Source organism: Halichoerus grypus, chromosome 5, assembly GCF_964656455.1.
Source record: "Halichoerus grypus chromosome 5, mHalGry1.hap1.1, whole genome shotgun sequence".
Lineage (NCBI taxonomy): Eukaryota > Metazoa > Chordata > Mammalia > Carnivora > Phocidae > Halichoerus > Halichoerus grypus.
Genome location: NC_135716.1, coordinates 116,866,713 through 116,892,818, shown reverse-complemented (window position 1 = coordinate 116,892,818; position 26,106 = coordinate 116,866,713). Strand labels below are relative to the sequence as shown.

The window sequence follows — 26,106 nt, the reverse complement described above, 5'->3', positions numbered from 1 at the left end:
TTTGATATCTTCAGAATCCACTGACTCATTTTTTTTTTTTTAAGATTTTATTTATTTATTTGAGACAGAATGAGAGAGAGAGAGAGAGCACATGAGAGGGGGGAGGGTCAGAGGGAGAAGCAGGCTCCCTGCCGAGCAGGGAGCCCGATGCGGGACTCGATCCAGGGACTCCAGGATCATGACCTGAGCCGAAGGCAGTCGCTTAACCAACTGAGCCACCCAGGCGCCCCTCCACTGACTCATTTTAATGTTAATGATAGTAGGACAAGCAGACAGTACATTACTCCTAATGTGATGCAACTTACAGTACACCTATGATGTATTCTTGCCAAAAAGATTTAAAACTGAATTCAATCAAGATTTTGAACCTAGCTACTGGTTTACATGAAATACAGAAGATGTAGAAACATGTTAAATAATGCCATGAGGATGTAATCAGTCAAATAAAGACTGTAAGAAATTCTGTAGGGCAAATGATCCAATTTATCCCATAAATAAATGTCATGGAAAATAAAGGAAGGGCAACTATTAAAGATTCAAGAGACACGTCTACCAAATGCAATATGTGAATTTTTTTTTGAGCCCAATATGAATAAATTATTTGTAAAAAGACATTTTAAACAAAAATAATGCTTTAAGAAAGTACAATGTTAACTATTAATATTGTTAATTACAGTCTTATACTGCCTATTTAAAAAGGCAAGAGTATCAACCGAAATACTAACAGAATTCATTAGGAATGTGACTAAATAGAAGATAAAAGTGATACTTTTCATATGTACTATTAATCACTAATAAGGAGCTAACAATTCTTGATCTATACAAAAAAATCCAAAATTCTTGGAAATAATTTTATAATGAAATATGTGAACTCCCAGATCAGCAGAGGCAGCAGCCGGAGCAGCTGCAGCCTGTGCCCTCCACCCGCCCTGGGGTCGCTTTCCCCCTTCTTCCTCCTCTTCCTCCGCCCACCCGAGCCCTGGCATTCCCATCCGCCCCTGTTGTTCTGCCCTTCCTCTTCCCGCCCACTCCCCCTTTCCCCTCAGTCGCCTCCGCCTGCAGTTTTTGGCTTTCACCCCCACCAGTGACCAAAGACTTGACCACTCAAAGTCCAGCTCCCCAGAACACTGCTCGACATGGACATCGGTGTGACAGAAGGTGGATTAAATGTCACTCTCACCATCCGGCTACTTATGCACGGAAAGGAAGTTGGCAGTATCATCGGAAAGAAAGGAGAATACGTTAAGAAGATGCATGAGGACACTGGTGCTCGTATCAACATCTCAGAAGGGAATTGTCCTGAGAGAATTATCACTTTGGCTGGACCCACTAACGCCATCTTCAAAGCCTTCGCTATGATCACCGACAAACTGGAAGAGGACATCAGCAGCTCTATGACCAATAGTACAGCTGCCAGTAGAGCCCCAGTTACCCTGAGGCAGGTGGTCCCTGCTAGTCAGTGTGGCTCTCTCATCGGGAAAGGTGGTTGCAAGATCAAAGAAATACGAGAGAGTACAGGGGCTCAGGTCCAGGTGGCAGGGGATATGCTCCCCAACTCAAGTGAGCGGGCCATCACTATTGCTGGCATTCCGCAATCCATCATTGAGTGTGTGAAACAGATCTGCGTGGTCATGCTGGAGTCCCCCCCCAAAGGGCGTGACCATCCCGCACCAGCCCAAGCCGAACAGTTCTCCAGTCATCTTTGCAGGTGGTCAGGCGTATACCATTCAAGGACAGTATGCCATTCCACAGCCAGATTTGACCAAGCTGCATCAGTTGGCAATGCAACAGTCTCATTTTCCCATGACGCATGGAAACACCAGATTCAGTGGTTTGGATGCATCTGCTCAGACTACTTCTCATGAACTCACCATTCCAAATGATTTGGTTGGCTGCATAATCGGGCGTCAAGGCGCCAAAATCAATGAGATCCGTCAGATGTCTGGGGCGCAGATGAAAACTGCGAACCCAGTGGAAGGATCTATTGATAGGCAGGTTACCATCACTGGATCTGCTGCCAGCGTTAGCCTGGCTCAATATCTAATCAATGTCAGTTTAGAAAACGCTAAACCCTCCTCCCAGGCAGCCTCCGTCACGATCCCTGATCACCTCAGCATCAACCTCTCCCAACCCTCCACCCCTTCTTCTTCTTCTTCCTCCTCCACCACCACCCCCTCCCTCGCCGCCGCGGGGACCTCCGACACACCCTCCAGCCTCCCCAACCCTCTTCTGACCGCCCCTGGTGTCTCCAGTCTGCTTGGCATGAAACCCATCCCTCTTCTCCTGGCTCTAAATGTTGTGTCTGCTGCTAAGGGTACCGGGGCTTCAGCTGCCACCACCACCAGCTCTGCCGCGCCATGTGTAACTAACAAACTGAAAGGCCAGAAACAGAGATTCTCCCCCTACTGACTGAATATCTTGAGGCACCCCCTCAAGTACTTCTTGGTTTATTTTTGTTTTTCTTTGTTAACATTGGTGAGAACCAAACAATTGTGAGCTTGTGACCGTTTCCTTTTGACTATTTTGGGGCATAACAGGGTGGGGGTGGGGGTAACAGTAACCTGGGGTTAGGGTTAGGCCATTCTATCTGAGTGCCTGTTTCAGAGTCTGACTTGTTGAATTCTTTATCTAGAGCCACATCTTGCTCTTCCTTTTCATTCTGTTACTTTTTTTGGAGCTTTATTCTGCATTGCAATATAACAATGTGTTAGGCTCTGTGTTAATGAATAAAAGCTTCTCCATTTAAATATATATATATGTGTGTGTAAGCAGCTGGAAAACTATAAAACTTATACTGATAGATCCAAATGCTTAAATTGAGAACTAGAGTTTAAACACTCTACTTATACTCTTTTCCATTGCCTTAATAATCATTAAACATTAAATGTGCTTTAGCCCATCTTACCATATATCTTGGTTCTGTATGCTGTTACCAATTTACTAATCAGTAACATATGACAGTTAACTTGATTATTTGTTTATTTTAGTTCAAATGTCTCTACTTGGGAATCTCAAAATCATGAAACGAAGTATATAATGACAGAATGGCTTCATTATTAGCAGTTAGAGAACCATAACTGGATCCTTTTGCCTTTAACAATTGGGGGTTTGCTAATTCATTTATGAACTTTCTAGGATTAGGAAGTGCTGCCACCTCATAAAGTTTCACTATGGGAGCCACAGGCTTTACCATCTCCTATGGCCTAGTGTCATTAAACAGTTCTGCTGTGTTCCATTTACAAGGCCCCCATCACCAGCAGCAACCTGATGACTGTAAGTCAGCTTAGGGAGTATTGTTGTCCTGGTCATTCCTGTTACCTTAAGCTGTGTATTTACAGTGATTACATTGTCCAATTATAATGTAATCCTAGCAGGAATGAATGCCATAATTATAGGCTATGTTTCTCTCTACATATTTACCATACCATAAAGAATATCACAAAGACTCAATTAAACTCTAATGTGTGAATACATTCTAATAATCTTCCACATCATTCCTCAGCTAAGTATCATAGTAAATTTTCAGCTTATTACTGGTTCAACTATTTATAAATGAAATAAAACATTTGTTTGTGAAGTAGACATAAGTTTACATTTTTTAGAAACCAAGAGATTTTCTGGAACTGCAGAGGATCTGCATTTATCAACTAAAATACTAAGTTATCCACAGACTTAGAATGTAAAAAGTTAATAAAACAACAAATAAGCATAAACTCAACCACACATATCATTTTGTTTCAGTCATTTTCCCATTGCAAATGATAATTTTATCTCAGCTATTTCAAAGCCAAACTACACTGCACTCCAAACAATGGAAATTATGTGTTCCTCTGAATGAGGAAGATTTGTAATAGAAAAAGAACAGAAGAGAAACTGAGGTGGTAAACAGGCTAACTAATTTCTGCTTCCAAATAACAGGCTATTAAGGAGTCTAGATGAGCCATGGAATAGAGACCCAGACTGAGGAAGGGATTCTGGCACACCTACATTATCATCTCAGATCCAAAAGGCATCTAGAGTTAGTACCAGTTCCCCCCCAAAGGGCATGAAAAAATATTCAGAATCTTAGAAAAGAGGAACAAATTTATTAAGGCAAAAGGTCTAAATCAGTGCCACAAATGGGTTACAAATGTGAAAGTACTGATCTTCTCAACTTGTAAAGTGGAGTGATCTGGTCAAGACCTATGTTGGCTAGACCTCTGGGCCAGAAATTTATGGCTATAAGAATCCTCCTCTTATTTACTATAGTTTGACATATATATATATTTATATTTATATATAAATAAATAATGTAATAAATATATATATTATTTTCCGTATGTGTCGTGGTTTTAAGAAGGTCAGGAAACTCTGCTGTATGAGAAGGAAATAGGTCTTAATCATCTTTGATGTTTGGCATTTGGCAGCTACGTTTTCTGAGGGGCAGTTGCCAATGGTGGCCATGGCTAGAAGCTGGGAATTCAGGCTTGGCCCCTGGGAGAAGACTGCTTCTGGGGGTCAGAGAAAGCAGAAGAGCTTTTGGTGGTGGGTGGAAAATGGAGGGAAACAACGGAGACTGAAGAGTGGTGAATACACAGTATGTTTCCTCATCAAGCCACTTCCTGAATTCTGAGGCCTGTTTGGGGTAATTTGCTAAAATCTTAACCTGAAAACCTGTGAAGAACAGAGCAGAATTACCTGCAGTCCATCAATGCTTAAGAAGGAAAGACCCTCACACTCTCAGTTCAAATTCCAAAAAAGATAAGCCACTGGAAAAGGGGCGGCCGGAAGTAGACTATGTCTTATCAAAACAGTAATCCAGTCTCCCATTAGCTGATTGCATTAAGGCACTTAATCTACTTATAGAAAAAAGGTAGACCCTCCCTGGCAAAAAATAAGTCATCTTTACTTTTAATAGAAGGAAATTTGGGGAAAAAAAAAAAAGACATCTGATTGATATAGAAGAGGAATCGGCGGGGGGGGGGGGGGGGGGCACCTGGGTGGCTCAGTCATTAAGCTTCTGCCTTCAGCTCAGGTCATGATCCCAGAGTCCTGGGATCAAGCCCTGCATCAGCCTCCCTGCTCAGCGGGAAGCCTACTTCTCCCTCTCCCACTTTCCCCTGCTTGTGTTCCCTCTCTCACTGTGTCTCTCTCTGTCAAATAAATAAATAATAAAAAAAGAGGAATCAAAGGAGAGAAAAAGGAACATAAAACAAGAGGGGCGTATACAGCAACACATGCTTATCTTAAGAAGAAAAATCCCAAATAAACAACCTAACCTTACACCTGAAGGAGCTGGAAAAAGAACAACAAATGAGGCCAAAAGCCAACAGAAGGAAGGAAATAATAAAGATTAGAGCAGAAATAAATGATATAGAAACTAAAAAAAAAAGGACTCAAACAAAATCCAAAGTAAAAGAGGACAAACAACCACTGAAACCACAAAAATACAAACTGTAAGAGAATATTAAGAAAAACTATATGCCAACAAATTGGACAATCTGGAAAAAATGGACAAATTCCTAGAAACTACCAAAATTTAAACAGGAAAAAATAGAAAACTTGAACAGACCAATAACTAGCAAAGAAACTGAATCAGTAATAAAAAAAAAAAAACTCCCAACAAACAGAAGTCCTGGGCCAGATGGCTTCATAGGTGAATTCTACCAAACACTTAAAGAAGAGTAAAGAAGAGTTAATACTTATTTTTCTCACACTATTCCAAAAAATAGAAGAGGAAGGAAAACTTTCAAACTCTTTCTGTGGGGCCAGAATTACCCTGATCCAAAACCAGATAGACTCCACTAAAAAAGAGAACTACAGGCCAATATCCCTGATGAACATGGATGCAAATTTCTCAATAAAATACTAGCAAACTGAATCCAACAATACATTAAAAAAATCATCCACCACGATCAAGTGGAAATTATTCCTGGGTTGCAACGGTGGTTCAATATTCACAAATCAATCACTGTGATACAGCACATTAATTAAAGAACCATATGATCATTTCAATAAATGCAGAAAAAGCATTTGGCAAAGTACAACATACATTCATGATAAAAACCCTCAGCAAAGTAGGTTTAGAAGGAACATACCTCAACATAATAAAGGCCATCCTAATGCTGAAAAACTAAGAGCTTTTCCTTTATGGTCAGGAACAAGAAAGGAATGTCCATCCTCACCACTGTTATTCAACATAGTACTGGAAGGCCTAGCCTCAGCAATCAGACAACAAAAAGAAATAAAAGGCATCCAAATCGGCAAGGAAGAAGTAAAACTTTTCAATATTTGTAGATGACATGATACTCTATACAGAAAACAAAGACCACCAAAAATTGCTCAGATACATGAATTCAGTAGTTGCAGGATAGAAAATGAATGTACAGAAATCTGTTGCATTTCTATACCCCAATAATGAAGCAGCAGAAAGTGAAATTAAAGAATCGATCCCATTTACATTTGCATCAAAAACAGTAAGATACCTAGGAATAAAACTAACCAAAGAAGTGAAAGACCTGTAATCCGAAAACTATAAAACACTGATGAAAAAAATTGAAGATGACACAAAGAAATGGAAAGACATTCCATGCTCATGGACTGGAAGAACAAATATTGTTAAAATGTCAGTACTACCCAAAGCAATGTATACATTTAATGTAATCCCTATCAAAATATCAAGAGCATTTTTCACAGAGCTAGAATAATCCCCAAATTTGTATGGAACCACAAAAGACCCCAAATAGCCAAAGCAATCTTGAAAAAGAAAAGCAAAGCTGGAGGCACTGCAATTCTGGACTTCAAAGAAAATCCCAAAGAACATATAAACTATTATAATTAAATTTCATCAATATATCTGAGTATAAGGTAAGTATATAAAAAGGAACTCTACTGCTATATCACAACAAATATATAAAAATGAAATTTAAAAAATAATACTATTGGTAGGAGCATCAAAAAAATCAAACACCGAGGCCTAACAAAATATGTGCAAGGCATTTAATTGAAAACTATGAAAACATTACTGAGAGATTTTTCTAAAACTTCTAAATAAGTGGAAGGATATACAAATTCACCAATAGTAAAGATGTCAGTCATCTCTCCCAAACTAATCCATATAGATCTAGAAGTTCAACACAATCCCAATCAAAAACCCCAACATTTAATTTTTTAGGTAGACATCAACAAGCTGACTTTATAATTTGCATTGAAATAAGAAGGACCAAGGACGGCTAAAGCATCTTGAAGAACAGAGCTGGAAGATAGAGTGGTATTGGTGCGAAGACAGAAGAATTGAACAATGAAACAGTAGAGTTCAAACAGAAACTACGTATCTGAGTTATGACATCTAGTTTATCTGACTCATGACACAGGTGACACTGCAGTACAGGGAGAAATGGATTTGATTTTCAATAAATGTTGACGGGTCAGTTAGATATCCATATGAAAAAAAATTCTTATCTCCTAAGCAAAATCTATTCAAGATGGATTGCAGATTGAAATATGAAAGGTAAAACAATAAAGCTTTCAGAAGAAAACATAGGACACCATCCTCATTAGCTTGGAATAGGCAAATATTTCTGAAATAGGACACAAAAGATGCTAACCATAAAGGGAACAACTGACAAATTGGACTATATTTGTGACAGTTAATTTTTTGTCAGTTTGACTGGATCACAGGCTGCTCAGTTATCTGACTAAAATTATTTCTGGGTGTGTCTGTGAGGGTGTTTCTGGAAGAGATTAGCATTTGAATTGGTAGAATGAATAAAGCAGATTTCCCTCTCCAATGTGGGTGGGCATCATCTAATCCTCTGAGGGCCTGAATAGAACAAAAAAGTTAGAGGGAGGATTCACTGGGGGTCTGCATGATTACTTGAGCTGGAACATCAATCTTCTCCTGCCCTCAGTACTTCTGGCTTTCAGGCCTTCAGACTCAGACTAGAATCTATACCATTGGCTCTCAGGCCAATGAACACCACCAGGTTTCCTGAGACTCCAGATTGCAGACAGCAGATCATGGGACTTCTTAGGTTCCATGGTCACATGAGCCAATACCATGAATATTCTATTTCTCTGAAGAGACGTGATCAACACAATATTAAAATTAAGAACTCTGATCATCAAAAATCACAATGAAGAAAGTCAAAAGACAACTCACAGAGATGTAGAAAATATTTTATATATGTATCTCCAACAAAGATTCAAATCCAGAATTCATTTTATACTACAACCTAACTTGACTTTTATCAACACAAAAAAATTTAATAAAGGGGGCACCTGCCTGGCTCAGCTGGAAGAGCATGCAACTCTTGATCTCAGCATTGCGAGTTAGAGCCCCACATTGGGTGTAGAGATTATTTAAATTTAAAAAAATTTTCTGAAAAAAAATTAATACAAATGAATATCAAATAAATAGACATGTAGGAAAGTAAACATCAGCTTCAGGTTTTAATTGAATTGGCATCAACTAACAATGAGAAATAAAAGTATAGCACTTCTAAAATTATGAACAAATACTAATATTTACAGTTTCAGAACTCCTTGTAATTTTCAGAGCATGTTCACATTCCTACTTTGCAATTATAACTAAGACTGAAAGATGACTTGGCCATATTGCTATTCATTTGAATGTCAAATGACAAGATTTAATTGTTACTAGGTGCCAGGCATGAGCTAAGCAATGGAGTGGTGTAAGAAGTAGTTCCCACCAGCATCTAATTATTACTTTAGGATAAATGCCTAAGTTGAAAATTATTGTAGCAAATGGCATGAACAATTGTTTCAAGAACCTTGAAAACTTTCATGGCTTCTGATACTATAATTTACATCTAGGCATTTATCCTAAAGTCGTAATTAGACGCATGATGATATCCACTGCAGAAAAGTTTGTAATGGAGAAAACATGAAAACAACACAACTATCCAACTGTGGAGCAATAATATATTATTGTATATCCACAGATAAATGGAACAGTAAGTCCCATTAGTAGTGTGTGAGAATTCTCATTTTACCTCTTTTCAAAACTAGGAATTACCTCTTTAAAATTACTATAGGGAAAGAAAAGAGATTTGTTTTCACTTAACACATGCTCACTTCAGCAGCACATATACTAAAAATGTTTTCACTTAACACTTTTTTTACTACTAAATCTGAACATCTTATAAACATATTTGTTAGCCATTGGTAATTCTTCTGACTTGTCTGTTTTTATCCTTTGGTCATTTTATCTGATGGACATTCATATTTTATTAAGGTATAAGACCTATTTATATGTTAGGCAGGAAAAAGGAAGTATAGAAATCTTTGTGTCTACTATATTCTCAAGTGTTAGGATTGGTGTTTTAATAGGAGTCAACTCATTTAAAATTAAAATTCTTATTTCTCATTTCAATTTTATGAACACCATCAGAAAGGCTAAAATAGAACTCTCAAATAAGACAAGTTCAAAATAGTAAAAACTAAGTTAGACTTCTGGCATGGAAATGAAAACTTATGAAGTTTTAAAGAATTAGTGTGCTTGTCTGTAGAAGTAAAACAAAATCTTTTAAATATAAAAAAGTTTTAGATAAAAAAAAAAGTTTTAGATAGCATTCAGGTGACATTCAAGAAGTTTTAGTTACCATTAATTATGAAAATGAAATCGCCATTTTTTAAAGATCATTTACATATGCCTTACCATACTAGATTTAGATGCTCTTTCTAATTCAGTTCTTTTTAAAAAAATTGAGCTCCTTTTTTTAAATGATAGGAAAGAGATCTACTTTACAAAGACATTGCAAAAAATACACTTTAAGCTTGCATAAAGGGGTCACAGTTTATAATTGAAATGTTTATTTAAAATAATGTGTGACAGCTAATTACAGGTTTAATTTTTTTGGTTTTAAGCTTAGTCTGTTGTCAATATTAACTTCATTGAATAACAACAAATGATATAAAGGGCTCCTAACAGTTCCCCTTCCCTCTAACCCTACCCCAAGCCATGCCAAAGAAAGAACAAACAAGATACTTATTTTTTTAAATGTACCTAAACTTTACAATTTTAAGGAAATCTTAAATTTTAAGGGAAAAAAAGTTATTTACTTATTTTTAATATTTTTTTCTCTTGTGGAAGTGTTATTGGAAAGTACCACAACTGGTTGCAATCTTAAATCAAAAACACTAATGTTATACTTGGGACTTATGCAACTTTCCCAAATGAATAGTATCAGAAGAAAAGAAGACACCACATGGGATTTTTATTAATTCTTAGACAAGAAAAAAAGAAAATACTCTTAAAATTACCTGAAGCAACCCATTCTACTTTCCTGACTCACTCCCAATACCAACTCCCTTCCATTTTCCACTGTAGCCTCTGGGACACACATCTGATTATAGACAAAGTCTCCTGCCCCCTGAATCTCTTCAGACTCCACCTCTGCCTGAAAGGAAACCGCCACCTCACCCAGGAAACTGCTTCCCCTGCAGCCGGCAGGAGAGAGAGCTACTCATTCTTCCAGACTGTTTAACTTCCTTTCCTGGCAACTCCCCTCGCCCTACTTTGAAGCTCAGAACTAATGGCAGTATCACCATCCCTCCATCTACCTATCCATCCAACAAATATGTACTTAGTGGTTGCTATGTACCAGGCACCGTGTCAGATGTAGGCTACAGAACAGTAAATCCCACTGTTAAAGTCTAGTGAGACAAACGTCACACAATCACACAGATAAAAAACTGCCGATTCTGAAAGAAGGGAGTAGGAAGCGATATGAAAGGAGGAGGATCTAGTCAGACCAAAGTGGGGGGAAAGAGTGTTTCAAAAGGAAAGAAGGAATGAACTCAGTTTTCAGGGAAACCAAGTGCAACTGGGCACAGTGGGTGAGGAGGTAAGTAATAGGAGAGGGTTAGGAAGTGGGCAGAGCCGTGAGGCCATGGACCTAAGGACCAGAACATGCAAGGCCTTAAGGGTCATGTTGAGGATTTTGAATTTGGTAGAATTTTAAAACTTTCATTCCTTAGTACAGTGACCTACTCATCTGCCCACATCTAACCAGGATGCTTGCTCTTCAGCTCTACTCCAATCCCTTCCACATTCTAGATGGCTTCAACATCCACGCCTTCTCAGTTACATGGCATCCTGCGCTCCAGTGACCTCCACTCCACCTCAAGCAGACTTCTCGCTTTTTCCTTGTCCCTGACTATTCCCCCCTGTGAAAATCCAATTCCAATATTTCATTCTCAGACCATAACCTCTCACTGGTCCTACTCTTCCACTCCATACTATGCCTGTCTTCCAACCTTTAAATTTTTTATTATCTGATTAGAAAATAATCTAAAGTAATGTAATCTCATTGGAATAAATGGAACAAAGACTATTTCCTCCATCCCTACCAAGGCATGTGGGCCTCTCAATACCTTTCTCCATGCTTATACCAACATATGTAAACTTATTCACAAAGAGACGCTTTTTTTGATTACAAGGTGAATACATAATTCTGTGACGCTTAAGGTTAAAATAAGAATCTTATAAAAATAAAAATCATGAACAAATCTCAAGCCAGCAGATACAGATCGAATTCATTCTTTAAGTTGCTGCACAGTATTCTAGGTATAGACAACACCGCCTGTGGTTCACCTCCATAGGGGACTTTTCACTTGTTGTTCGCTTCAACAAACTTACTGACCCCCAAATACCTTGAAGTGGGCTCTTCAGTGCAGTGAAGTGCTTCCAGTCTTGGTAGCTGAGAAGAACTGATGCTCGTGACTGAAAACATCTGGGAGCAGAATGGTTTTTCACAGCCCTTCAGCTGAGGGTAGCAGGTCTCAGGCCATGAGAACCGAAGCCATCCGCCTTTCACCACCTGGTTTGCTACTGCCCAAGAAATGTGCAGGGCAGGCTGCTGGCACGTATTGAGGGAACCATAACCATGAGGAGGCAAGGAAAATTAAAACTCATATGGGGTTTGGGAAGAAAGATGGCCAGCAGAACAGAAACTCGAAATTCCTACTGTAGTAGAACCAATGGAAGAAACAGATGAAAATTTTAATGAAAATATAATGGAATTACAGCACTAAAAAACAAAAAAACAAAACCCAATACTTTCAGGAACTAAAAAACATGATTTCTTAATTAGAAATCCAATATCCAACAGAAAGAGAATGACTGCCCTTGAGAACCACATTAGTGGTGAGAAAAATCAGGTGGCAATACCTCACAAGATACCCTGTGACAGACCCTGAGGGAAAAGGCAAGTTGTGTGGTGATCATATCCAGGAGACAAAACAAGGAGGAGGAGGAGAACATATGGAGAGGTAATAATTGCAGAAATAATGGAAAAAAACTTTTAGGACTCAAGAAAGTCTTGAGGCCCTGAATATCAAGGATAGAGAAAACCCTGCCAGGCTGTCAGCACCGCAGGACGAGAGCTTTCTGGGATGGAGAGCTGCCCGCAGGGACACTGCTCAGAGACACCAGGGCACTGATTCTGGGCCTCCCTAATGCTGAGTTTGGTCCACACACCATTAGAGCCCACTGTCTGTCCTTCATGCTACAGTTCTTCTAGGGTCTGGCACACTTCCTCTTGTCCTTTGTCACTAGCATCTGAGTACCAACCTCAGGGCCTCCACAGTAGTCATTTCCTTCCACAGTCTATCTGAAACATTGCAGGGACTAAATCTTAATGCATAGGCACAAACACCTTGTCACCTTGGCAAAAACTAGAAGTATAATAAAAAGAAAATATTCACAGATGAAGTAAATGCACGATTGTTACAAGAAAGCTTTACCTTTATTTATGAAATATATGAAGGTAGTGTGGTCATAGTTAGCAGAGACTCTGGATGCCTGCCACTTACTAGCTCTGCGGCCTTGGGCAAGAAACCTTTCTGTGCTTTGGTTTGCTGAAAAATAAATGGAATTAATAGCATCTATTAAGTGCTATTAAGTGTAAAGATTAAATGAGTTAGTACATGTCCCACACTGGGAGCTCTGTCTGGCACATAGCAAGGCCTCAGTAAATAAAAGCAATGCTCCCGCCGCCGCCACTCCTTGCAACAGGAAAACAGCACTGTATGTAGAACTTTAATTTTAGAATCAGAAGAGTTAAGTTCAAATGCCAACTTCAAAATTTAAGAGTTTTATACCATAGCTATGGTAGTTAATCCTTCTATGCTTACATTTTCTTTCTATCTATCCACAAACATCAGCGGAGCATCTAGGTATGTCCCAGCTATGGTGTAGTGGCTGGAACAGAAATAGGAATAAGGTACAGTTCTGCCCTTCAAGAGCTCAGTCTAATGAGCAATACTTAAGAACCTTAGTTTCCTTTCATCGGAGTATTTCTTAAAGCTCTCTTTGCCTTAGGAGTTGAAGAAAGGACCACAAGGGTCAAGTATGTGTTTTAGTAAAAGTACTCTGATTTAAAAAAAAAAAAAAAAGGCAACACTAATATTGTTAGCAATTATTGGGCAAACAATGTGGCCAGTTCCTGAAGTTACCATATTACGCTATTTTAAGAAAAATACTATTAAGCAGCTGGGTCATTGACAAGTAGCTCCCATAGATCCTAGGGCAGTCTTAGGTCCCCCTGATGGGGACCAGAGAAAAGAAGGATCCCATTTCTGTTCAGAGAAGAGGATAAAACATCTTGGGGAGATGGCTCTGTTCATAGGCTGGACCGTGTAGTACACAATTTGCTTCTCTGGATGATGTTTTGAGACCTGAGTGCCCTTTCAATAAACAGCCCTCAAGCCATTGTCTGCGAGGAGCTACTATTACCTGATTCCTTGCTGACGACATCAATCCCCTTTTAGAGGATCCTGCCTCGGCACATCGGGTAGGAGATTGGGGGCAATAAGCTCTTGGTATCTCTTCTATGTCACTGCAGTAATAAAGACCTTATCCTACAACTTCTTGGTATTAACAGTACTTATTTTGGTCATCCCAAGGGAGCTGGCCATGGAAAGGGGCAGGACAAGTTGTTCCCCTTTAATCTTTTAGTTACCACACGGGCTTTAGAATGTCTACAGTGACAATACCAGACAATCACTAATTAAAAAAAAAAGAGACTACAAATTCACAGGCGAGCCCAAATGCCCATTCTCTATAAAGAAACAATGTATGCCAATGTGTTTTCATCTGTCACCATCAGCTGGCATTTAATAGCTATGATTTAAAATTCTATATTAAAATCCTCACAGAAATTATAATGGCATCATACTTGAAACAGTATTAATTTGACATTTGGTATCTTTAGAAAGTATGTAATTATACTATTATTAACAATTAATATCCAGAATATTTTCCTTGATTTTATACATACATATATAGCACCACAAAGTAAAACAATTATATATGTTATTCAAAATCATGTATTTGGCTCATAACTGGCCTAGATTCATTACAAATTCAATTAACTGATGGCTACAGTCACAAAAAATGATTCTGGCTTCTTTTCTGTGTGTGAAAACCATTCTAAAAATCAATATAATTTAAATAGGTATTAAACCAGAGCTAAATGAAAATTATCCAGCAAAAAGGAATACTAACATCAGTATCTTATTTTAAAGTTGCAATTGGAAAATAAATTGTATTTAAGAAAGCCTCATAAAAACTCTACTACTACCACCCATAAATTATATTTATTATTATTTTTGTACCTAATCATGTTTTAGACTTAGAGTAAAATCCTATTGCTTATAGAAAATAAATATAACCATTTATCCAAACATTGTTACATAAGAAGTTTTTAGAAACTGTAAATAATTCTTAATACTTTCATTTTGATTCTCCGACTTTTCAAGACTATGTTGTATTTCCTTCAAACATACTTCCTGATGTTGTGCTTTCTAAATAAAAAAAGAAATAAAGATAATCAATAATGACATTCATATCAAAGGGTAAAGTCATAATGTAAAATTTATATATACAATTAAATACATTACTTTTAATTTTTTGAGAGAATTCTAACATCTGATACATGCATTAACAACATATCTTAGAGCTCATTTTTCTTTAAAATCCCGCATAACTAAAGTACATACATGGTTGATCTTTACTGTCATATAGCTTGTTGTAATACACAGTCAACCCCAAATGATTACATATTTAATATGATTAACACTGTCATAACTATTTTTCATTACATTTAACATGACCTATTTTAATACCAGTTTTTGCCATTTTCATATTTTATTTATTTATTATTTCTTAAAGATTTTATTTATTTATTTGACAGAGAGCGACACAGTGAGAGAAGGAACACAAGCAGGGGGCGTGGGAGAGGGAGAAGCAGGCTTCCCCCGGAATGTGGGGCACCATTTTCATATTTTATACATAAGACTTTTGCTGCCTTAAAAAGTGACAGAATTCTAGTTTTGATATGAACATTTTATTTTTACAATCCTTTAAAAATAAAAAGAACTCTAAATATTACAGGTGTTCTTTATTTGAGGGAAAAATTAAAAGCCCAATATATTTTTTTAACATATTCAGTTGCATATAAATTCTCAAGTAGATTTGTTCACTGAAAATACTTCAGATAGGCTGCCAATATCATCTAGCTTCCAACTGAAATGTAGGCACCTTAAGAAGAGAAATCTTTTTTTTTTTTCCCTCCTTCCTATCTGGTATTCAGTGACACCTGATCCCTTCTGAAACTGAGTGATACCCCCTGGGGGCAGTGGAGTGGTATGAAGCAATGTGCTAGGCTGGGCTACACAAAGTCACAGAATGAATATAGTGAATCTTCGTGGAACATCAATTTTACTAAACAGTTTGGAGGGAAAAATATTAATAAGAACACACTCTATTGTAGGGGAGAATGTAAAATGTTCACGGATTTTAGGATAATCTATTAGACTCCAAAGACATTTCAGGCTTCAGGCAGGGCAGCCTGGGTTAAGGAGGTGAGGCCACGCTTGGGTCTGCGCATTCACTCTGCCCCAGCTGAAGCACTTGGGCAGAAGATCTGAGGAAGTCTGCTTGTGGGCAGGGCACTGTGCAAGACACTGGGATAGAACCAACTATGAGACCAGCTCCTGGGGTGCTTACAACTCAGCTAGAGCTAGGACACGTATACAAAATAAATACTGACCTGCCCACAGAACTGTACCCTGGAAGGGACAGAACACACAGACTCAGCAATGTCTAAATCTTTGCTTAGAATTCTAGATTTTTACTACTGTAAAAATTATCAGGTTTCATAGAACATCACATCTTAAACTTACTTATTTTGGCAGAACTTAACCAAGCACTGCGAACATTATAGAGAAACCCAGCTCATCTTACTACTTATTTTTTCAGAAGTTTTAATTACACATGTTTTACAGTATCTGAAATTCTGATGGTGAGAAAAAAATTTTTTTAAATAAATATAAGAGATTTAGAATAAAGAGCAGACCCGTGCTACATTAAAAGTGAGAAATGTTTGTTCTGATTAAATTGCCATGGAAATTTTGATGGTGATAAAATTAAATTAATATTGCATGCCAAAAATCAATTAAGTTTTGAACCTTTCACGTTTTCAACTTTGTAGACACTTGGGAATGAAAAAATAGTTTTCGTGGCATCTCTGGTTCCCGGAAAAGGTAAAGTATCATCATTTTCTATGTCATCAAGTAGACCGTTTTCAAGTAATCTAGTCACGACTAATGCTAGCTTCCATAGTATCTTACGCCAATTGACTATTTTCATGAATATTTAGGAAAAGACATCAGAAGATTAAACACAGCCAATTTGGGATTCTCATTTCATGGCTGAGTGGCTCAGAGCACCTATCTTATATGCAGATATAACAACACTGAATATTTACTTAATACAAACTCATCACTTTCTAAAAGTATAATATTCATTACTCAAGACAGATATCAAAGTCTAACTCATAATAGTTTCAATTGTGTATCTTAAAAAAATGAAAAATTCGTACCAGAAACTCCTCAGTAGATTGTATCTGTAACTTTCATTAAGCAGCTGTTGTGCTAAAGTAATGTGCAGGAAAGGGCCTGATGAGACTTCGGGGAAATGTGCTAGGAGCTACCAAGGATGCAAGGTAATAACTCTTTGGCATAATCATGACATTTAAAATTTTTATGATTTATATTATTTGTTATTCTTAATATTACCAGTAAACCAAGAGTCCTGATTCCCCTCACTTCATACTTTAACAAAACTACATGGTAAGAATGTTAAATACTAATTTATTTTTTATGAAAATACATTAAGCCATACTAATACTTACGCTGTGCATTTTGCAAACAAGTTGATTTTGTTCTTCATTTTTCTTTCTAAGTTCAGTTTCCAGATTTAATATTTTAATCTGCAAAGCCCTCTCTCTAGATGACATTTTCTCTATTTCTTCAGAAACCTGTAATTTTAATTAAAAGAGTAAAATAACTAAATAAACTTTCTTTAAAGTATGATCTAAAGCCTTGACATAATTATACTCTACCTCTTTTTCTGAACAGTTTAATTACAAAATGTTTAAAGATGTTCTATCCTGGGCGCCGGGTGGCTCAGTCGTTAAGCGTCTGCCTTCGGCTCAGGTCATGATCCCAGGGTCTTGGGATCGAGTCCCACATTGGATTCCCTGCTCCGCGGGAAGCCTGCTCCTCCCTCTCCCACTCCCCCTGCTTGTGTTCCTGCTCTCGCTCTCTCTCTCTCTGTCAAATAAATAAATAAAATCTTTAAAAAAAAAAAAAAAAAAGATATCCTATCCTGAGGAAACACATATAGCATAAATATGTTTACTTCTTTTTGCAGTCAAAGTCAGCAAAATTAGCCTGATATGGAAGAAGTATACATATTTGCACTCCTCTGTAACTTAGGTAGGTGTTTTTCCCAATACTCTATTTTTATAACCTACTGAGACTGGCTGGCATGGTGTATGTATTTACATTCACCGTGGTGTCCAGAGTTGGGGTGGAGTACAGCAAGTTCTCATTCAGTGTGGACGGTAGACTGGATGGATGAGATAGGGACAGGGCAGGGGATGTATACACTTCACTCACACACACACCAGACTGGTTTTTCACTCATTCACTTCCAAAGTGGTCTGAATTTGAGTTTTCTTATTTCTATGATTGCTTATTTTAGCAGAAAGTCTAGCTTAGCTATGTTCATCTAATGATTCAGATATGTGGGAGCCTATTTGCAAGAATGCTGTGTTGGAGCCACAAGAATAAGAGTTGAGGCAAGGACTAGTTCAGGAGCAAGGAGCTAGTGGGAAGGCCTGTCCTCTAATCACACTCCTGTAAACTCAGTTCTAAGTTATTATAAAGTAATTTACAAAGATTTCTTTCACACAAATTCCAAGGGCAATGGTGTGTGAGGGATGCTAGCAGGATCTGAAGCTGTAGGAGAAAGAGGTCTTGACAATGTCCTCAGTGTGGACAATGGTGACAAGGCAGTGATGGCACTCCTCACCTGGCAGGAACTAGAGACAGCCCCATATTCCAGTGCAGCAGGAGAGAAAGAAGGCAGACTCTGAACACTTCTGAGAAGGAATCTGAGAACACCTAGCATTTCTGAAGTCCACTTAGGCTGAACCCAGGAGAAAGTCTTTTATTTTCCTCCCAAAGGTTGATGGGGCTGAGAAATCTGGATTACATTTCTATCATCGGCAATACGTTTCACTACTTAGCTTTTATTCAAGGATGTATCTTTCAAAGTAAATTTAAATTGGTTTCCCAGACTTTAAAGTATATATATATATAAAGTATATAAGTATATATATATTTATATACACACACATATATGGCACTTGTGATATAAAAGCCACACTTCAGGGATATCAGATTTTATCTAACGTACATGGAATTGCCATTAACAGGCTTGAGAAAGACAAGGGTGGAAGAGAGTTTAGAGGGATTTAGATTCAAAATTTGGTATTGGACATGTTAAGTTTGAGATGCCTATGTTAAGTGGAGATGTCAAGTAGCAGAATATCTGAGTCTAGATTTCAGGAGAGAGAGAAGTCTGCGGTGGAGATATACATCTGAGAGTCATCATGTATAGACAATCTCTTTTTAGCATCACTCAATCTGATGAGAAAACTCATCATCCCCATTTCACTAATTAAGAAACTAGAGTTTAGAGAAGTGATTCACTCTGGGTCAGGGTGTAATGTGTCAGAGCCAGATTTCACATCCAGTTCCTGTTGGACTCCAAAGCCTACCTTAAGTCCTTTCAAGACTATATTTTCAAGTCATTTGATAAATTTACCCATTCTTTAAGACCCTCCTGCATCGAAGACATGAATAGACATTTCTGCAAAAAAGACATCTAAATGAACAACAGACCCATGAAAAAGTGCTCAACATCACTTGGCATCAGGGAAATACAAATCAAAACCTCAATGAGATACCACCTCACACCAGTCAGAATGGCTAAAATTGACAAGTGAGGAAAGGACTGATGTTGGCGAGGATGCAGAGAAAGGGGAACCCTCCTACACTGTTGGTGGGAATGCAAGCTGGTGCAGTCACTCTGGAAAACAGTATGGAGGTTCCTCAAAAAGTTGAAAATAGAGCTACCATACGACCCAGCAATGGCACTACTGGGTATTTACCCCAAAGATACAAATGTAGTGATCCGAAGGGGCACATGCACCCCGATGTTTGTAGCAGTAATGTCCACAATAGCCAAATTATGGAAAGAGCCTCGATGTCTATTGACAGATGAATGGATAAAGAAGATGTGGTGTATATATATACAATGGAATATTATGCAGCCATCAAAAAAATGAAATCTTGCCATTTGCAATGATGTGGATGGAACTAGAGGGTATTATGCTAAGTGAAATAAGTCAAACAGAGAAAGCCAATTATCATATGATCTCACTGATATGAGGAATTTGAGAAACAAGACAGAGGATCATAGGGGAAGGGAGGGACAAACCGTAAGAGATTCTTAATCTCAGGAAACAAACCGAGGGTTGCTGGAGTGGAAGGGGGTGGGAGGGATGGGGTGGCTGGGTGATGGACATTGGGGAGGGTATGTGCTATGGTGAGCACTACGAATTGTGTAAGACTGATGAATCACAGACCTGTACCCCTGAAACAAATAATACATTATATGTTAAAAAAAAAAAGGACCCTCCTGCATCATTTCCCATTACCCCCACGTGAAATGAACAATGTCCTCTGGTGAACCTGTACCCTCCCTCTGTTGTAGCACCAACATGCTGGATGTCACTCACTTGTCTGTTCACATATTATCTTCCCCCTGTATGAATGTCCTGAGAGCTAAGGCCAGGTCTGTTGGAGGAGGTTAGCAAAAAGACGTGACCTCCAGGTGACCCACAAGCTGGACCTGGGCAATTGGAAGCTCCCCACCCTCTCCCCTGTCCTTGAGATATGTGTTCTGATTTCCTCCCCTGCTCCCAGAAGCCACTCCAAGTAAAGAGCCTTGAGAAGGGAATGTGGCGTTGAGGCTATTTGGACTGAACCTAGTTAAGGGCCTCTATATAAACTTTTAAGATTCTGTCAGGCGTAGAAATCTACTCATCTTGTGGCCATCCAAGAAAACTCTTGTGTTCCCTTGCTTATTAAACCTGTCACCTTCCAACCTGGAGTGGTTTGCCTCTTTCTACAGTCTTTCCCTGCCCTCTGCATACAGGTTTCCCATAACACCAGGGAAACTGCCAAGGAGCTTGCAAACTAACAAGGTCTTATTCATCTTTGCATCTCAAAAGCTAACAGAGTGGCTGACACACAGTGAGATTTTTATTAAATGCTAACCAAATGGATTTAACTGGAATTTAATTCTTGCATGTACTTGTGTAACAATATTGGCCAAAAGAAAAGGGAGTTGAGCTCTACAGCTCACCAGATCCTGATCAAAACCAAAATGTTCAACAATTTGCACAACGGCTTTGGTTTTATTAAAAAAAAAAAGGGGGGGGTGCTCCTTCCATGTTTTCCATCTCTGCCCTCTACCCTGCCACATCATCATTTACCTAGTGAACTAACTGCACCAGGAATATACAGCTGTTTAGCTCCAAAAGGGAAAAGTAAGTAAAAAACAGAAATGTAATTGCTCTCTTCACCCTGTCATCAGGATAAATACAATAACTGTAGGTTTGGTAAGATGAGATATTGTCTGTTTAAAAAGACGACTCTTTGGTAAACTAATTAAAAAGTTTCTAAATAAAGGCCATCTGTACCTTTTGTCTTCCTTCTTCTAAAGCAGCTTCCAGCTGTCTGGCCAATGCTGTATATTCTGCTGATTTCTCTTTAAACTTAAGATTGCTATGCTTAAGACATTCTTCTTGGTTTGCCAGCTTCTTTTCAAGTTCTTTATTTTCCGCATCCATCTGTTCTAATTTTCTTTTTACAGAAAACATATATTTTAAAATTATAGTGTGTAGAGAAAAATGTAACACCAATTTTAAGTCAATTTAATACTTACTGTTTAAGGTTTTCACACTTCAACTGAATAAGATAATTTTCCTCTTCCAGAGAAAGCTTTCTCAGAAGATTATGATTTGCATCAACCTAAAAGGGGGAAAAAAAAGTTTTCCTGGTTATTTTCTTTATAACCAACTTCCAAAGAAATCTATATACTTTATTGTTAGAATAATCATAAAAAACAAGAAGACGTAAATATTATTATTACTACTACACAGAGAGACACAAAGAAATATTGCATTGGGGGCGCCTGGCTGGCTCAGTCATTAAGCGTCTGCCTTCGGCTCAGGTCATGATCCCAGGGTCCTGGGATCGAGTCCCACATCGGGCTCCCTGCTCAGCAGGAAGCCTGCCTCTCCCACTCCCCCTGCTTGTGTTCCCTCTCTCGCTGTGTCTCTCTCTGTCAAGTAAATAAATAAAATCTTTAAAAAAAAAAAAAAACTAACATTTATAAAAAAAAAAAAAAGAAATATCGCATTGTTAAAACACAAGCTCTTAAATTCCTGATTAATTTTAAAAACACTAAACTGCCTCATGAAAAATCATCTACTAAAAATTTTTCTGAAAGATAGCAAATAATACATTCTGAACAATGCTTTCTTGGAAAAGGATGTTTATTTTATTAAGTAAATTTGAAGACTACACAGTATTAATCTCCTATTGTTGGATTTTTAAGTACTCTTATAATTTCTTGTTTTACCTAAAGACAGTGATTGATAATTGACTATCTATGAAGTTGTAACTACAAGTAAAAACAATATTTGTGAGAAACAAAATAAAATAAACAAATCAACCAAAGACAATTTGCCAATATCAAGACAGAATATTCTTCCCATTGCTTCAAAAGCTATATTTATTTTAAGAAGCTTTGAAAATAAAATTTTTCTCATAATTTAATTAATGATTTAGGTTATCTATACAGATTGGCATTTTCCTAGAAAAATCTCTTCTCAGAAATTTAAATTTAGCAAAATTTTGTTTGCATGTTTAAAAATAGGATGTATTTCAAAATTAAAATCCAGATTACATTTGGAAGACAGACAGGGAATTGTTCCTAAAATTGTTTTGCAAATAAACAAAAACACTTGCTACCTCCTTGCACATGCATCTTTGAAAAAACATAATTAAAGAAATATTTATTAAGCACTTACTCTGCTAGGCATTGAATTAGGAGGTGGCTATGTGGTGACTAACTGGGCACCCATGATCTCTGTTTTGATGAAGTACAAAAGTATATGTTGGCAAAAAAATAACTGAGAAGAATCCAAATGAACTCGATGCATAATTCTAATTAAAATAAATTGTAATTTTTGTAAGGTAAATTACAATAATTTAGCTTATCCTGATGTCAAAAAATATATATGTAAATATAGCATTGCTCCTTCTCTCATGCTGTTACCATGTTCTGCAATATCTAAATATAGATTTGTACAAATAAACGAAAATGAGCAATTTTAGTTACCAATTTTTCATGATAAAATACTAAAAGAATAGCTTGCAGAATATTACAGCATCTGCAATAAACTGATAAACTGATGGAGATGGGAGTTTAAAAAAAAAAAAAAAATCAACCCCTGACAGTAGTGCCTTCAACTGGTGAAATCATTCCAAAGTTTCCTTTCACGTATCTAGTAGAAAGCAGAATGCCGGCCGGACACCTGGCCCTGCAGCTCGCTAACGGTGTGCGCCTGGTCTGCACATTTCCCCTTGCAGTGCTGCAGACTCTCCTGACACTCGTGAAGCCTCCCTTCCGCCGCCGTCAAGGAATCGCGGACGCGCTCTAACTCCTGCAGATGAGACTCCATCTGGCCTCTCAACTGAGTTGTAGCATTAGGGAAATAAGTGCAAAGTCACACATTCAGCATTAACGTTTTTACTATCTTAAATACTAGATATGCTTGTAATATAGTATTTTAGGTATAATGGTTTTAAACGAAAAGATTCAACCAAATAAATATGAATAAACATTAAGTGAGACTCTGCTATAGAGAACACATACCTCAAAAGTGGGCCGTACTTTGGTTTTCAAAAAGTTTGCTGAGTAATACAGTGCTGTATGTTAATGACATTAGAGTTAAAATTTTAAAAATATTTTTTAAAAGTTTGTTGAGTCAATGCATACAGTTTTATCAGCCTACAGGGGAGAATGTTTAACCTACTTAGGAAAGCAAACTTTCTGAATCCTGTCATTTATCTTCAAGCATAGTTATTACTAGTAAACCTGGTATGGTCGTTTGCTACTGTTCAGCCATCAAGCTAAAGTAATTGTCACTTTGTCAATCTTGTAACTCAGATATTTCAATTAGAATAGGCTTGCTGCACTCATCTTAGTCCAGATTGGTGGGGTTTATGGTGTATTATGTCAAGATAGCTCATATCATCAGTCCTCAGTAGACTGTCGTTTCATCATTAATATTACTAGGAGCAAGTCTCTCTAATTTTATCTACAGTCACCCCTTTGGCCACTGCAGTGCCTCACCGTGACAATTTTGTGGAGATGTGACAAGAAGCACCCATAAGAAATGCTTACACGGTTAATTAAGAAAAAATAACCAGACATATGGCATTTAGGATGTTTATAGGGAGGAAAACACAAGAGCTAGAGTCTTTCCCTGAGACAGGGAACACCTAGAGCTACCGTGCACATCTGGCATTCTTGATCACAAAAGATAAAACGAGAACAAAGCACACCTTTGGGACCCCAAACATCTGAGAGCCCATGAGAAAACCAGGAGACTTGACAGTGGAAAAGGAAAAGGAAAAATTTCATCTTAAAAAATGACTTTTCTGGTTTAATACCAGTTAGAAGACATTGTGACTCACGGTATCTGAAAATCACAGGCTTCTGCCCCATCAGCCTCCTGAACCGGTTTTTTAATAGACTTTTATTTACAGTGTTGCCTAGCAAAAAGAGGAGACCTTTGCGGTGGTACCTCTCGTGAGAGACAGAGACCAGGACACATGAAATGCTAAACATGCTGCTAAAAATAGGTGAAAAGTAATTCTAAGAAAGTAGTAAGTTGCATGTTTGGTGGGCTATCTTTATCTCTGTTTAACCAGCAGAATGCCTGCTCTGGCTGACCTCTTCTTCACACTGTGCCTCACTCAGACTTCTCAATCCCAAGACGTGGGGGCAACCCAGAGACAGTCACCTTATTACACTCAGTTGGAAGTGACTGGTAACATCCCATGACCTCTCCAGCCGGGAGTCAGTGTCCTACGACTTTCACTACTTCCTTACCAAAACAACATGAGAAGACCCAAAGAGGGATGTGGTTTCACTTAAAAAGTTAAAAATATTCACAAAAACATCATAACTTGCCAACACTGGCCTTCCCCTCATTCTGTTGCAATGGGGTGATAAAAGGGAAATCATGCTGCTTTTTTAAATATTATTTTTCTTCCAAAAAGCATCTAGCAGCGAATATTTACTTTACTTTACTTTTTAGACACAAAAGATTTAGTACCCAAAACAAATAAGTGGGATTAAAAAGGAGATATATTCAAATTTGCTATTTGTGGCTGATGAAGCCCGTGATAAGTGATAACCATTTTTTTTTTGAGATATGTGAGTCTGCTCTTGTATCAGAAAAATTAAACACTTATGCTATTTTCCAAATATTAAGGAAAAAGTAAAAAAACATTCATACAAGCAAACATTTCAAGCCTGGAGGAGACACTATGTCCTTAGAAAACAAACTCTCACAGAGATTTAAGACAGATAATTCCTAGGTCAAAACTAGAGAAAATGACCACAATAAAAGAATATGTATAATATTCATAAAGTATAAAACATAAATATTAATTTATTGCTTAAAACATCAAACTCACCTTCTCTAATTTTTTATTTTTGTTTTTTGTAATTAGGTTATTTTCACGTAGCAAATTTTCGCATCTGCTTTTCACCATTTCAGCTGCTTCTTGCAATTTTTGTATCTGAAAATAAAATATATTATTAGAGTAACATATTTTATTAAGACCATAAAGTAAATTAAAAAACTAAACATCTGAATTTTTAATTTTAAACAAATCATTATTTCCCTATTAACACCCTCAAAATCTTTATCTAATGTTATTCCTACTTTAATACAAAAATCGCTCAGTGCTCTGAGGTTGCTCCAATCCACAATCCTTTTATGATTTACCTGTCTTTTCACATCAATATTTCTAGACTCTCCCCTTGAGCCTGAATATTAGAGAGATCTTTATTTGCAGGTCAAGGTCACCTTAAAGAATCAAAAAAAAAAAAAAATCTGAAGACTAAGGAGTAACTGAAATATGCTGACATGTATGTCCACATGCAGTTTTGGGAAAAGTCACATTTATTATAACAAAATAAAATACATTTTTGTTTTCTTAAAAAAAAACATCAATCTCTGGTCCAAACTAGCTCCCATACCAATTATTTTACACTTAAAACAATGCTCAAAAAAAAAAAAAAAAATCTGAGGCCTTTATACAAAGCCCAGAGCCTAGAACATGCACATTATTCTTGCTGAGGGATTAAACCCAAACACCCAGCTGGACGACCCAGCTGACATTCTCAGTAACAGGCCCACAGTCCACCACAACCTCCATCCTACCTCTGATAAGTTCCACATGACTGCAGGATTCTAACTAGATGTCTTGACTCCATTTTTCCATCTTAACCATCCAGATGAACTTCCTTCCTACTTATCAACAGGATGCCCTCCTTAAGCTTTTATCTTTAGTTCATTATTCTTTAATGCAAATGCTCTC

At 37.5% G+C, this 26,106-nt stretch overlaps 1 protein-coding gene and 1 pseudogene across 8 annotated transcripts in view; one reads left to right on the top strand and one right to left on the bottom strand.

Annotated features, from left to right (window-relative positions):
- Positions 1-1,018: 1,018 nt before the first annotated feature.
- On the top strand, positions 1,019-2,747 carry LOC118538166 (poly(rC)-binding protein 2 pseudogene; annotated as a pseudogene).
- Positions 2,748-9,782: 7,035 nt separating this feature from the next.
- Positions 9,783-26,106, bottom strand: part of ODF2L (outer dense fiber of sperm tails 2 like) — a 40,749-nt gene continuing 24,425 nt past the window's right edge. For 7 of the 8 annotated variants that reach the window (XM_036095983.2, XM_078072800.1, XM_078072802.1 and 4 more), the window contains 6 exons: positions 25,198-25,302; positions 23,025-23,183; positions 21,368-21,453; positions 21,123-21,285; positions 17,199-17,324; positions 9,783-14,808 (listed from right to left, as the gene is read on the bottom strand). In XM_036095983.2, the coding sequence (XP_035951876.1) occupies positions 14,680-14,808; positions 17,199-17,324; positions 21,123-21,285; positions 21,368-21,453; positions 23,025-23,183; positions 25,198-25,302 (768 nt within the window). In that variant the 3' untranslated portion in view covers positions 9,783-14,679. The remainder of the gene's footprint in view (positions 14,809-17,198; positions 17,325-21,122; positions 21,286-21,367; positions 21,454-23,024; positions 23,184-25,197; positions 25,303-26,106) is intronic. The other variant, XM_078072801.1, reaches the window with a different exon arrangement.